At 37.5% G+C, this 12,850-nt stretch overlaps 1 protein-coding gene across 1 annotated transcript; it reads left to right on the top strand.

Annotated features, from left to right (window-relative positions):
- Nucleotides 1-262: 262 nt before the first annotated feature.
- LOC111208866 (zinc finger MYM-type protein 1-like) lies at nt 263-4,760 on the top strand. Its single transcript, XM_048765708.1, has one exon. The coding sequence runs from the start codon at nt 263-265 to the stop codon at nt 2,675-2,677; it is 2,415 nt and encodes an 804-aa protein (XP_048621665.1). The 3' UTR covers nt 2,678-4,760.
- The last annotated feature ends 8,090 nt before the right edge of the window (nt 4,761-12,850 follow it).

Raw genomic sequence — 12,850 nt, 5'->3', positions numbered from 1 at the left:
TGCAATGTTCACATCAATCTTTCTCAAGCAAGCACACACGTCTTCTTTCTTGGTTCTCAATCCTGTGCTACAGGTGTCTCTTATATTATCATCAGTTTTGTTAAAGTGGTGAATTTTTTTATTTTTTTATTTTTTTAGTTTTCAGTCTTTGTTGATTTAAGTTTAATTATTAATTTCAGAAAATATGCCTCCAACGAGATCATGTGCATCAGGAGCCAAGAAAAGACAAAAAAAAGACAGAGTTGATGCATTGGTGAAATCAATGCAAGGTTCTATGGACAGATTTCTTGTAAAATCAGCAAATCTTAATGAATCCGGTAGAAGTGGTGATGAGTTTGATGATCCAATGGAAGATGAGAATGAAATAAATGATGAGGATGTCAATGAAGAAGATAAGGAGGTTGAAGATGATGTTACTGATGTCACTGAAGAGGATGATAATCTAAGTGAAAAGGAGAATGAAGACGTGAATGATCAAGTTCAAGATAATACTGATATGGGTAGAATCTTAGATATCTATGATCCTGGAAATTGGGGACAAGTCAAACCTGCATTAAAACTTGTTATGGTTGAAAAAGGTCCTGCTCAAAGACTACCGAGTGATTTTATCTTTCCAAGAGAGAAAGCAAGTGGTCGACATTTTTCTCATGCATACTATACACGATCTTTGAGTAATGGAAAGAAGCAAGACAGACGTTGGCTAGTTTACTCAAAAACATTAGATAAAATCTTTTGTATTTGCTGTAAATTGTTCACTCACAATCAAAGTCACTTGGTATCTAAAGGATTCAATGATTGGAAAAATATTTTGGAAAGGTTAAGGCATCACGAGACAAGCCACGAGCATATCAAATGCATGAGCCAGTGGATGGAATTAGAATTGAGGCTGCAGAAAAACCAAACAATTGATAAGCATATTCAAGAAGAACTCAGCAAAGAGAGGAATCATTGGAAAGATGTGATGGTCAGAATTTTTTCATTGGTAAAAACTCTTGCTAAACAAAATTTGGCATTCCGTGGGAGAAAGGAAAAGCTAAAAGTAGATGGTAATGGAAATTTCTTAAGTTTTATTGACTCAATGGCTGAGTGGGATCCGGTAATGAGAGAACATGTTAGAAGGTTTGAAGATGGGGAATCTCGTTATCACTATCTCAGTAACAGAATTCAGAATGAGTTGATAGGAATGATTGCTGATAAGATCAAGGGTATGATCATAAAAAAGATTCAAAGTGCCAAGTATTTTTCAGTCATTGTTGACTGTACTCCAGATATTAGTCATCATGAACAGATGACTCTTATCCTTCGATGTGTTGATGTTTCATCTGCAGCTTCAGCTAAGATAGAAGAATTTTTTCTCACATTCTTGATAGTTAATGATACATCTGGAGAAGGGCTTTTCCGTGAGATTCAGAATGTATTGGTTTCTCTAGATTTAAATATTGATGATGTGAGGGGACAAGGATATGATAATGGATCCAATATGAAGGGAAAACATAAAGGAGTACAAAAAAGGTTTATTGATGTTAATCCACGTGCATTTTATACACCGTGTGGGTGTCACAGTCTTAATCTTGCTCTTTGTGATATGGCAAGCACTTCTGAAAAAGCTAGTTCATTCTTTGGGATAATTCAGCGTATTTATCGCGTCTTTGCATCTTCAACGAAGCAGTGGAAAATTTTAGAAGATATGGTGGGAGGTTTGACAGTTAAATCTTTATCGAAAACACGGTGGGAAAGTCATGTTGAATGTGTCAAGGCAATAAGGTTTCAAGCTCCAAAGATAAGAGATGCTTTAATTTATATAGCAGAGACTACTAAGGATCCGACAACAAAAAGCGATGCTGAGTGTCTTGTTACAAGCGAGACACATGGGATTGGAAATTATGAATTCTTGTTGTCTATGGTGATTTGGTACAAACTGTTATTTGCTGTTAACACCGTAAGCAAGAGTTTGCAGTCAGAAAAAATGAACATTGAAGGTGCTGTTTCCCAGTTGGAAGGACTTCTTTCTTTTTTTCGGAATTATAGAGAGAGAGGCTTTGAAAGTGCAAAAACAGATGTTAAAAAAATTGCAGAAGCTATGGAGATTGAAGCCACATTCCCAACACAGAAAAAGCGTGTCATCAAAAGGAAAAGGTTCTTTGATGAGGAACCAGAGTTAGTTGATGAGTCTGTAGATCTATCTCCGGAAGAGAGCTTCAGAACTTCTTATTTCCTCCAAGTCATGGATCAAGCTCTTTATTCTCTTGAAACAAGGTTTGAGCAATTTCAGAAGTATGAACAAACATTTGGTTTTCTCTTTGATTTGGAGAAACTGAAATCAGCGAGTGAAGATAGTTTGATGGCATCTTGTACCAATCTTGAAGCAGCTTTAAAGCATGTACATCATTCTGATGTTATTGGGGATGATTTGTGTTTTGAACTGATGGTTCTAAAAGAGGCATTGCCACAAGATTACAAGAGACCTCTTGAAGTTTTGAACTTCTTGAAAGGAAGGGAAGAGTGTTATCCAAACTCATGGATTGCTTATCAAATATTATTGACGATTCCAGTTTCTGTCGCCACTGCTGAAAGAAGCTTTTCCAAGTTAAAGCTAATAAAGTCTTATCTTCGATCAACCATCATAAGAAAGGTTAAATGGTCTAGCAATTATATCGATCGAGAGAGAATTAGTTAGGAATCTAGATTATGATAATTTGATTAAAGAGTTTATTGAAAAAGAGGGAAGAAAAATTTTGTCTTAGTTTTTTAAAGTTATTGTCTTAATATTTTTTTTTTCAAATATATATTGTACTATGATAAAAAAAAATTTATAAAGGGGCCCCATTTTTATATTCGCCTCAGGCCCCATTAAACCTTCGCACGGCTCTGTCAAAATCATTTAACCAAATACATTTATATGTCCAATTATGGCTACCACTAACTCCATGAAACAATTATAAGCGTTACAATCCAATAACTTTATGAAAACCAAACAACACACTTTCTCCTTGGTGCTATATAAACAAATGCCCAAAGCAAGCAACGTACGGAAACATCCTTAGAAAAAAACAAAACCCTACAATTTTTCATCATTTCCATGAATCCAAAACAACCTATTATGCTTACACTTGAGTCCATGCCTGAAGACATGCATCTTTTAATTGTTTCGAAAGTAAGCTCCACCTCCCCCATCGACTACTTCAATACAATCATCACCTGCAAAAGCCTCGGCTTCAGTTCTGAGAACTTCTCTGTTGCCAACGATCTCAACCTCTCGCGTTTGGTAAAGAAGCCTGCTCTAGCTAACAAGTACAAAACGTTGGTGGAAACCTGCATCAAAGCCAACAATGTTGATGCTCACTTTGTTAAAGGTATGCTTGAATACTTCCAATCTCAAAATCAGATCCTAGGTCAACATCACATCCACACAGCCTCAGAGGGTGGTCACCTCCAAGGAAGGTATGTTTATGGGGTTCTTCTGATGGCCATCGGCCAGACTGAGAAAGGGGTTAAAATAATCAACAAAAGCAAGGTATTTCAGTGGTGGTAGATTGCATTGCAAATTTCCAGCGGTCTCTGGAACACCCTCTTCTTCACATGAAGGATATCTATGTGAGCTCAATTCTTAAGATGTGGCCAGATCTGAACTGCCATTCTCAAGAGGAAGTGGACAACACAGTCTGCGCCAACTGTTTCCACTTCTTTTTGCTGACCAAGTTCTACAAGATGATGCTGGGTTTCAATGATCTCCAGGATTAAGTAACTTGCTATCACCAAACGTTTTTGGCGTTTACATTTTCATGTTCCCCGTTACCTTTTAATTTCTCATTTCCGGTTTGTGGTACAAGTTAAAGATTTATGTTGATCTTAAATTTGTAACCGTTGCTTTGTTCTAGTTTCCCTCTTAATTTAAAAAAAAAAAAAATTAACAAAATAAAGCTTCATAGCTCCAACACAATAAAACTATATTTTTTCCCATGCAATGAAATTTGAATGCTTATCACAATCGATTAAAAACAATAACTTCGTTTTTGCTTGACATACAAGCTAATACTCACGCAACTTTACCTAATAAAAAACCACACATATCCACCAGACTTTTCCACATAGAACGAAGACCTTAACCACAACGCACACAACTAACTACAGACACTCCTAACTACTACGTACAAGAACACAAAGATTTTGATGTTTCAATCGAATAAAATATCCGAAACCGGCGCGTAATGCCCCTAGTTTCCATTAAAGTAAAGATCCATTATCCTTAATAAAATTCTTTACTGAACTATAAAGACAACACTAGCAACTTTACAAAAAAAAAAAGAGAGGTGTTTTTTTGAACCTTCTTACGGACACTCTAGGGCAGGTGATGAGAACCAAGATAATATAGCAAAAAGCTTGGTGTGTGATATACGACAAAGCTCTAAATCAAGATTTAAGTTTTAGTCAAAACAAAAAAAAAGCTAACAATAAAAAGGATACGAAACTGAAAAAGCTTCAATAACTTAAATCATCAACAAAGCTTCCACTAAACGTCAACGAACTTCGCTTACAACCTTTATCAGCTCTTGATTCACTCTGAACATCAAACCTTAACAAGCTTCACTAACAACCAAGCTTTGGTAAGAGATTATTACCGTGAAATGACTTCAGTAAGGGTGGAAATGATGATCAGACATGTATGAGCTCTTGATTCACTCTGCCTCACTTTCGATTAACAACAAAAATCACAAATGAGAATTAGGTTTCCAAGTAGGGGTGTTCAATCCGGATATCGGTTCGGTTTCGGTTCATTTTTTTCGGTTTTTCGGTTAGTAAAATATAACTACCATTCTAAATCTATTAACCATTCAATCTATTAAAAAAAAAAAATAGTTAAGTGAAAGTTATATTTTTAAAAACAAGATATTTGAGAAATGAAAAATTTAATTTTTTTTTCAAAATCTAAATATCCGAACCCGATCCGAAATAACCGAACCCGAACTAAAAATACCCGAACCCGACCCGAAGTACAGAAATATCCGAACGGGTTCTATACCTCTATACCTCTATACCCGACCCGAACCCGAACGAGTACCCAAACGCCCACCCCTAATTTAGTATAAGATTCCACTTTACCTAGACGCAGGAGGAAAATGTTACCCAAAGGCCATGAAATGTTTAGGCATGAGGAGAAGGTCAGGATCCTTCTGTAAAAAGGAGGAAATTCTTCTTGGATTAATTATATCCAAAATTTCCCTTTATCTTCTAATTTCATGAGTGAATTCGGAAGATAACATGTGCCTTACGGTAGACCGGAATCATACATTTACAGAAAGTTTGTGGGCGGGGTGAGAAGGACATCCCTGATTATCTGGGAATGAACTGTAAGGAAATCAGGTAGGAGATGCTCTATTGAGAATGTAATAAAAGGACATAAACAAAGACAAAGAAATGGTCGAAGAGAAAATGGTCGAGGTATGGCCACGAAAATGGCCAATGGATGGACAAATAAGGAAATTCGATCCAAAACGGTTTTGATGAGCAATCATGATTCTAATGGGTGAATAAATATGGATAAAGAATTAGAATTAGTTTGGCACAAGTAAATACTGCATGAAGTAGAATGGCCAGTAGAGGATTAAAGATTTTAGAAAATTCAAGAAGCACCGGGAAGCCAAAAATAGAAATGGAAGTGTTCGAGAATGAGAATTCAAAGTCCAAAGGACAAAGGGCTTCAGAAAGTATTGGTTCTGGAGTACACATTGAATCGGTCAGATTATCAATTGCATTGGTCGAGAAATTGCTTCTTCGATATTGGAAACAATTGTGAAACGCTAGAATGGAAGGACTGCAAGTGATGTCGAGAGAATAACCAAATAGCATGGTATGGAAGGCCAAGTGATGTTAAGCTGATCTAAAGGTGCTTCAGTTTTAAGTTTAATTTTGAAAGAAAAATGGTTTGGGAAGATTCTTGGAGAAGATTCTTCAGGAAATTTAACGGGTCGAGTTTTATTGATCACTAGAGCATGAGTACCATGTATTTGTTCAGAAACCGTAGTTCTAGCTGTATGCATTTCTATAGTCGAAAGTGAACAATAATTGATCCTTTCTTTTAGGGTTTAGTCAACCCATTTATAGGTCTTTGTAGTTGAAATCTAAGTTAGTATCTTGAAATATATAAAGATCTTTTTTAGTACAAATTTTTAATTTTATCCGGAGGCGGGAGAAAACGTGACCCAAAAACGTTATTAAACTAGTCGTAATAATAATTTAGAAAAGTTCTTTTTATCATAAATTTAAGGTATTTATGTTTTTTTTTATCTTTTAAATGTAAATTTAAAAAGTGATATCAAACTTAAAGTAAAATTGAAATACAAATGAATCAAAGTCATATATATCAATTTCATGCTTGATGAAAACTAATGTTTTTTTCTCAACCATCTTTGTAATGGTCACATGCCGAACATAACTTCAGACTTTGAATTTAACCATGCCATCTTTGAATGCCCACCAGCCTTACAGACATGGGTCTTAGCAGCAACCCCACCATTGGCTTTTCCCAATGCAAGCCAATACACAAATATAGACTATCTATTCTGGCGAAAATGATTTTGAAGATCCTGAACTGGATAGAGATCTATATCCTTGAATTATTTGGTACATTTTGAAAGCGAGAAATGAAAAGTTATTCAGAGGGATAGATATGGGCTCATTGGAAACTGTCTGACACGCTGAGTCATAGTGTCATGCTTGGTTTGAAGCTAATCAGAAACAGGAAGAACCACCAACAGAAATACAACATCATGTAAATGTATCAATCTCTGAGAGATGTGTGATAGATGGTTCATGGACACATGACGCACTCTTCAGTGGTTATGGATGGACATGGATAAACTCTAGAGGAGAAACTCAATTATTGGGAGCAAGAAACCAACGTAGAAGAATCTCACCACTTCACTCGGAGCTCGAGGTCCTTTCATGGGCAATGGAGTGCATGCTACATATATCACGTGTCAGACTTTTGGCACCTATTCACTACAAGAAAACACAAATTTAACGACGGCCAAAATCGTCGTTATTTCCTCGGAAAAGAAGGCTTACGAGGAAATGGCGATGAAAGACGTTTCGTCGTTATATGATTGTTGTAAGAGAAGATTCGTCGCCATTTCCTCGTTAATTAGCGAGGTTATATTTTCCTCGTAAAGAAGAATTAAGTTTTCGTCGTAAAGACCACGTGGGGTTTCCACGTAACGCGGTCGTTGTGCTTCCTCGTAAGAAACTCGTAAATGATTCGTCGTAAAAGACCCGCAAAAATCTCTAAATAAATTCGTCGTAATAAAAACGTAAGGAACACGGAAAAAATTCGTCGTAATAGAATCGTAACTAAATCCACGTAAAATCCTCGTTAATTGTTCCTCGATATTTCGTCGTTAATTTTCCTCGTTAATACATCGGGAATTAGCGACGCAATTACTTTGTTTTCTATTTACTGAATTTATAAATAAAAATTATATTTATTTAATTTATTAATAAAATTTTAATTGAAATTAAATCGAATAGAAAATTTTTTTTTGGCCGAATTAAAATGAAATTATATAATATATAAATAAGTTTTGAATTTTAAAATACAATAACAAAAAAAAAAACTAATGCTGCATTGCCGCGTCGTAGAATTCCTCGCTCCTTCTCGAGAGATCTTCCTCGTTGACTTGCACGGATGTCTCGCCTGGAATGGGGTTTTGTTGTCTCATGGTCCTGAACATGGCCTCCCATTCCGGATTTGTGGCCGCTATGACGTCCAAAAGTTCTCGAGACCAGTCATACGAGCTGTGAACGACGATTTTGTCGAGGCCAACTCGTTTTGTGTCGACGACAGCTGATGTTGTGTCGTCTCCAACACGTCGCGCAGCTGAGAGACTTCATCATCCCGTCTCTGGCCATAAGAGGAAGTCGCTCTCGGAACATCGTTGACGGAACCAATCCCCAACACACGTCCCTTTTTCTTGGGAGCGACCTTAAAAAACAATAAAATATATATTAAAATTTAAATTTTAAAGTAAAATGGAATTAATAAAAAATTTATATAAAATTTACCTCCTCGTAAATTCTATCCACTTCTATTGTGGATAAGACGACGGGTGATCCGTCGGCGGACTCCTGCGCCAGCTGGGTCTCACGCTCGTCAATACGAGCTGCCACATCATTGTAGATCTTCTCAGACTTCTCATCTACAAATGCGCCCGCCTTGTTCTTGTGGGTCCGATCGAAAAGTTCCATAAGAGTCGGTAAACGTCCCAACTCCTTGGCCTAAAAATAGTTAAGAAAGTTTTTATTATATATATATATATATATATTAAAAATCAAAAAGTTAAATATTTAAATTACGTACCATTTCCAAACGGACGCGAGCGTGTGGCTTTTGGCCCGTACTATGTTGCATCGCCCTGTGGCCGTGCTCATCTACCGAATTACGGGAGGCGGAGCAAGACTGGGCGACTCTCATGGCATCAGGATCCCTCCAGTAACGGATGAGGCCATCCCACACGTCCGTGGTGATGGTTGTGGGTTTGCCCCGCTCATAGCCCTTCACGATCCAGTCACCCTTCCAGTTGGAGACCGTGTCCAACAAACGTTTCTTCGCCTTGTCGATAAACTCTTTCCGCACCTTCTCAGTGACCCCCATGGACCAATTAAATTTTTGCTGCAAAAAAAAAAAAAATATTAATAATTAGTTTAGAAAAATAAAATTTAAAAAAATATAAATCAGGAATAAATTGTAAAAACTTACAGCGTAAATCTTGAACCACGTCCTTCTGATGTAGATCGGAGTGGATTTCCAGTTGGGATGTGCCATGGAGAAGTAACCTTTAATCGTCTCGGTTACTTCTGTTGCATGGTAGTTATCAACCCCAAACCTGGAAAAAAAAAACAAATTCAAAGTTTTAAATATTTATTTAAGTCACAAATGAATTTTAAAAAATAAATGTAACATACATACCAAAGTGTTCCTTCAGGTCGGTCGGGGTCTATGATCGGTAAGCCTTCTCTGCCTGGCAAACCGAGAATGTCCTCAACAGTGTACTGAGAGTAAGGACAACTCGCTGGCACCATCAAATCAGCATGAACCTGATGGGCGGGCATCTGAGGAGGCACATGAGGAGCTGGCATCGGAGGAGGAGCTACCGGAGGAGGCACATGAGGAACTGATGGCGATGCCGTAGAAGAAGGCGAGACTCTCTGAGAAGATTGAGTCTCGGGGACGGTCTCCTGCTGACCCGAAGAACCGGGAGCTGAAGAAGAACCGGGAAGTGAAGGCGGGTCTAACCGACTACCCGGTGGACCGAACATCTGCGAGTAGTGAGCACTACGCTGGTGTCTACGAATAGTCTGCAAAATTTAAATTTCTAAATTAAAGTCAAGAGTAAATAAAAAATTATGAACAGTATTAACTACTTAATTAATAAAATGAGGAAACCTAAATTTTGTAAACTAATTTCGTAAACTAAATTCCCTAAACTAACCACCTAATCTAAATTCCCTAAACTACTTAGAGAGGAAAGAGAGTTACCATGTTGAGAGGAAATGGAGAGGCTGTAGAGAGGAATTAGAGAGGAAATGAAGAGGGCTGCGGTTTCGCCTATATATAGGATTAGTGTTCGTCGAAAATTCGTCTCAAAATAACGAGGAAAGACAGAGGCCCGTCTTTCGTTTTGTCGCAAGGCCCAAGAAAATTAACGAGGATATACAGAGGCCCGTCTTTTATTTAACGTCGTTCTTGCGATGATTTTTGTTTTATCATCGATTTTACGTGGGCCCGTCTTTCGTTTCGTCGCAAGGCCCAAGCAAATTAACGAGGATATACAGAGGCCCGTGTTTTATTTAACGTCGTTCTTGCGACGATTTTTGTTTTTATCATCGATTTTACGTGCAAATAGCGAGGCTTTTTTTGCTAACCCCTAAAATCTTAAACCCCAAACCTCAAACCCTATCTTTCTTATCTCCAAACCTCAAACCCTATCTTTCTTATATTTCTTATCTAATACTTCATATATTTCTAACCCTTTAACTTCAATATATATATTTTTTTGAATTTGAAAGGTTTAATACGTTGGAAAACAATTTTACAAATTTTGAATTTGACGTATCACACAACAAATCAAACACACGCTACAAATCATATATGAAAGGTTTAAAAACCAAAAAAAAAAGAGAAGAAGATATTTGAATACAAATGATGTAGATTTATGTGGGCTACACTTACGTATCTCGTCATATGTGTTTCCAATATCTTTCTTCTCTTCTTTTTTTAAGTTTATATAAAATTGAAAATTAATTTTTTTTTTAGTTTATATGAAGTAGGATGGGGAGTTTTAGGGTTTGCACATTTGGGGTTTAGGGATTTGGGTTTCATTTTAGTTTAGGGTTTATATTTACCGACGAATTAACGACGAAAAGTAAAATAAAAAAGCTAACCTCGCTCAACGAGGCTCTTACGACGTTTTGGTCTTACGTGGAATAAGCGAGGTCCGCTTTTTTAATTATAAATCGTCGCTTAGTCCACGTAAGTTACGAGGCTCTTACGACGTTTACTGTTACCGTGGAATATGCGAGGTAAGGTATTATTAATCGTCGTAAAATTCCCGTGAGATAACGTGGAAAGTACGACGACTGTCTCTAAACCCCTAAAACGAAACCCCAAATCCCAAACCACATCTTCTTTATCTTCTACTTCATATATCAAACACTTCTATCCTTTAACCTCAAGCAATTCATTCTAATCCATACCGAAAATTATAAAAACACAATTCCTTTACTTATAATTAATGTCGATATCTTATTTATAAATAAACTCCCATTATCTTTAATTATATATAATAAATCAAACTCATACAAATATGAAATACATTAATCGGATTCATCGACATTCTCGTCATCACTTGAAACATCATCATTTACATGAAACTCGTCTTCAACAGCTTCCTCCGTGGGATCTTTGGTAAGATCTTCATACTCGTGATTATGCGGATCAATGAGAAGGATGTCATCAATTTCTTGTTCCGGCAAGTCCAACCTCGATTTTATGTTGTCTTTTGTCTTCCCTGGGACATTCAATATTGTATTCATGATGTTCTCAAAGAAATTCTTCTCTATATGCATCACATCAAGGTTGTGGCGCATAAGAAGATCCTTCCAATATGGTAACTCCCAAAATATACTCTTCTTGTGCCAGTTGTGATGAACACCGTAAGAATCAGGCATATTACGAGGGACATGCCAATTACCACCCCAGCGAACTGTTTCGTTAGCTCCGTAGTAGTCGATTTGCGCTTCAATTTGTTCTCCAATTAGATATGGAGGAGGAGTGTCTCTCACAACCTTTTTGTGCCTAAACAAATTCTTGTTTCTTCGGTACGGATGGCCAACTGGAAGAAATCGACGGTGACAATCGAACCAACTTGTCTTTCTACCATTCTTCAGTTGAAATGCATCTGTCGTTCCATTACAATATGGACAAGCTAATCTCCCATGTGTAGTCCATCCAGACAACATCCCATAGGCAGGAAAGTCACTTATGGTCCACAAAAGTAGCTCGCATCGTAAAATTCTTCTTCGTTGAGCAGTCATACGTCCTCACCCCTGTTGACCACAAATCCTTCAACTCTTTTATCAGTGGTTGTAGGAAAACATCAAGTGACCTTTTTGGATGCTTCGGACCGGGTATTAATATGGTCAAGAATAAAAACTCCTGTTGCATGCACATCTCCGGTGGCAGGTTGTATGGCGTAAGAAAGACAGGCCACAATGAATATTGTCTCCCTGACATTCCAAATGGACTAAATCCATCTGTGCATAATCCGAGGTACACATTCCGGCTATTGCTAGCGAAATTCGGATGTACTTTGTTAAAATGTTTCCAGGCTCTTGCATCTGATGGATGAGTCATCTCACCATCCGTCTGAGTATGCTCGGCATGCCACCTCATCTTTCCAGCAGTCAGCTCCGATTGGTACAATCTTTTCAATCTATCTGTAATTGGTAGGTACCACATCCTTTGGTACGGTACCCTATTACGTCCCCTTCCTTGCGGCTTGAATCGTGGTTTCTTGCAGAATCGACATTCTTCCAACTTCTCATCATCTCCCCAGTAGATCATGCAGTTGTCGATGCAAACATCTATCATCTCCGAAGGCAACCCAAGACTATAAACCAGTTTCTGAATCTCATAATAAGAATCAGCAGACTCATTGTCTTCCGGCAAATACTCTTTAAATAAATCTGCCCATTCGTTCATGCAACTTTCAGGTAGATTGTGATCAGTTTTAATATTCATCATTCTAGCAGCCAATGACAATTTAGAGAGACCTTCTCTACAACCACTGTAAAGTGGTTGATTTGCCGCATCTAACATTTCATAAAAGTTTTTTGAATCTATGTTAGGTTCTTCATCTTCATCATCATGAGCTACGAATGCATCAGTTACCATATCATGAACCCTATCATAATCTACCATCGGCTGATCCTCCTGATGGTAACTATGTGCATTATGCAATTGATGATCAACCGGTTCTTCTTGAAAGTTGCTATTACTACTACTAGCTTCATTCTGATCATAACTATAACCTTCTCCATGTTGAAACCAGATATAATAATTTGGCGTGAAACCTCTATTTACTAAATGCTTCCAAACATTTTCACGATTTGCCAACTTTGAATTGTTACATTTCCTACAAGGACAGAATATTTTACCGCTTTCTTGGGCGAGCGGTGTAGAATCTGCTTGATGCATAAAACGCTCCAACCCAGCAAGATATTCTTTCGTCACTCTCCCGTTAGCATCTCTATGCATATACATCCACCTCCGCAACTCGAAAATATTTCCCAAGCC

Source organism: Brassica napus, chromosome C8, assembly GCF_020379485.1.
Source record: "Brassica napus cultivar Da-Ae chromosome C8, Da-Ae, whole genome shotgun sequence".
Lineage (NCBI taxonomy): Eukaryota > Viridiplantae > Streptophyta > Magnoliopsida > Brassicales > Brassicaceae > Brassica > Brassica napus.
Note: the sequence above shows the minus strand (reverse complement) of the source record. Positions and strands in the feature narration are given on the sequence as shown.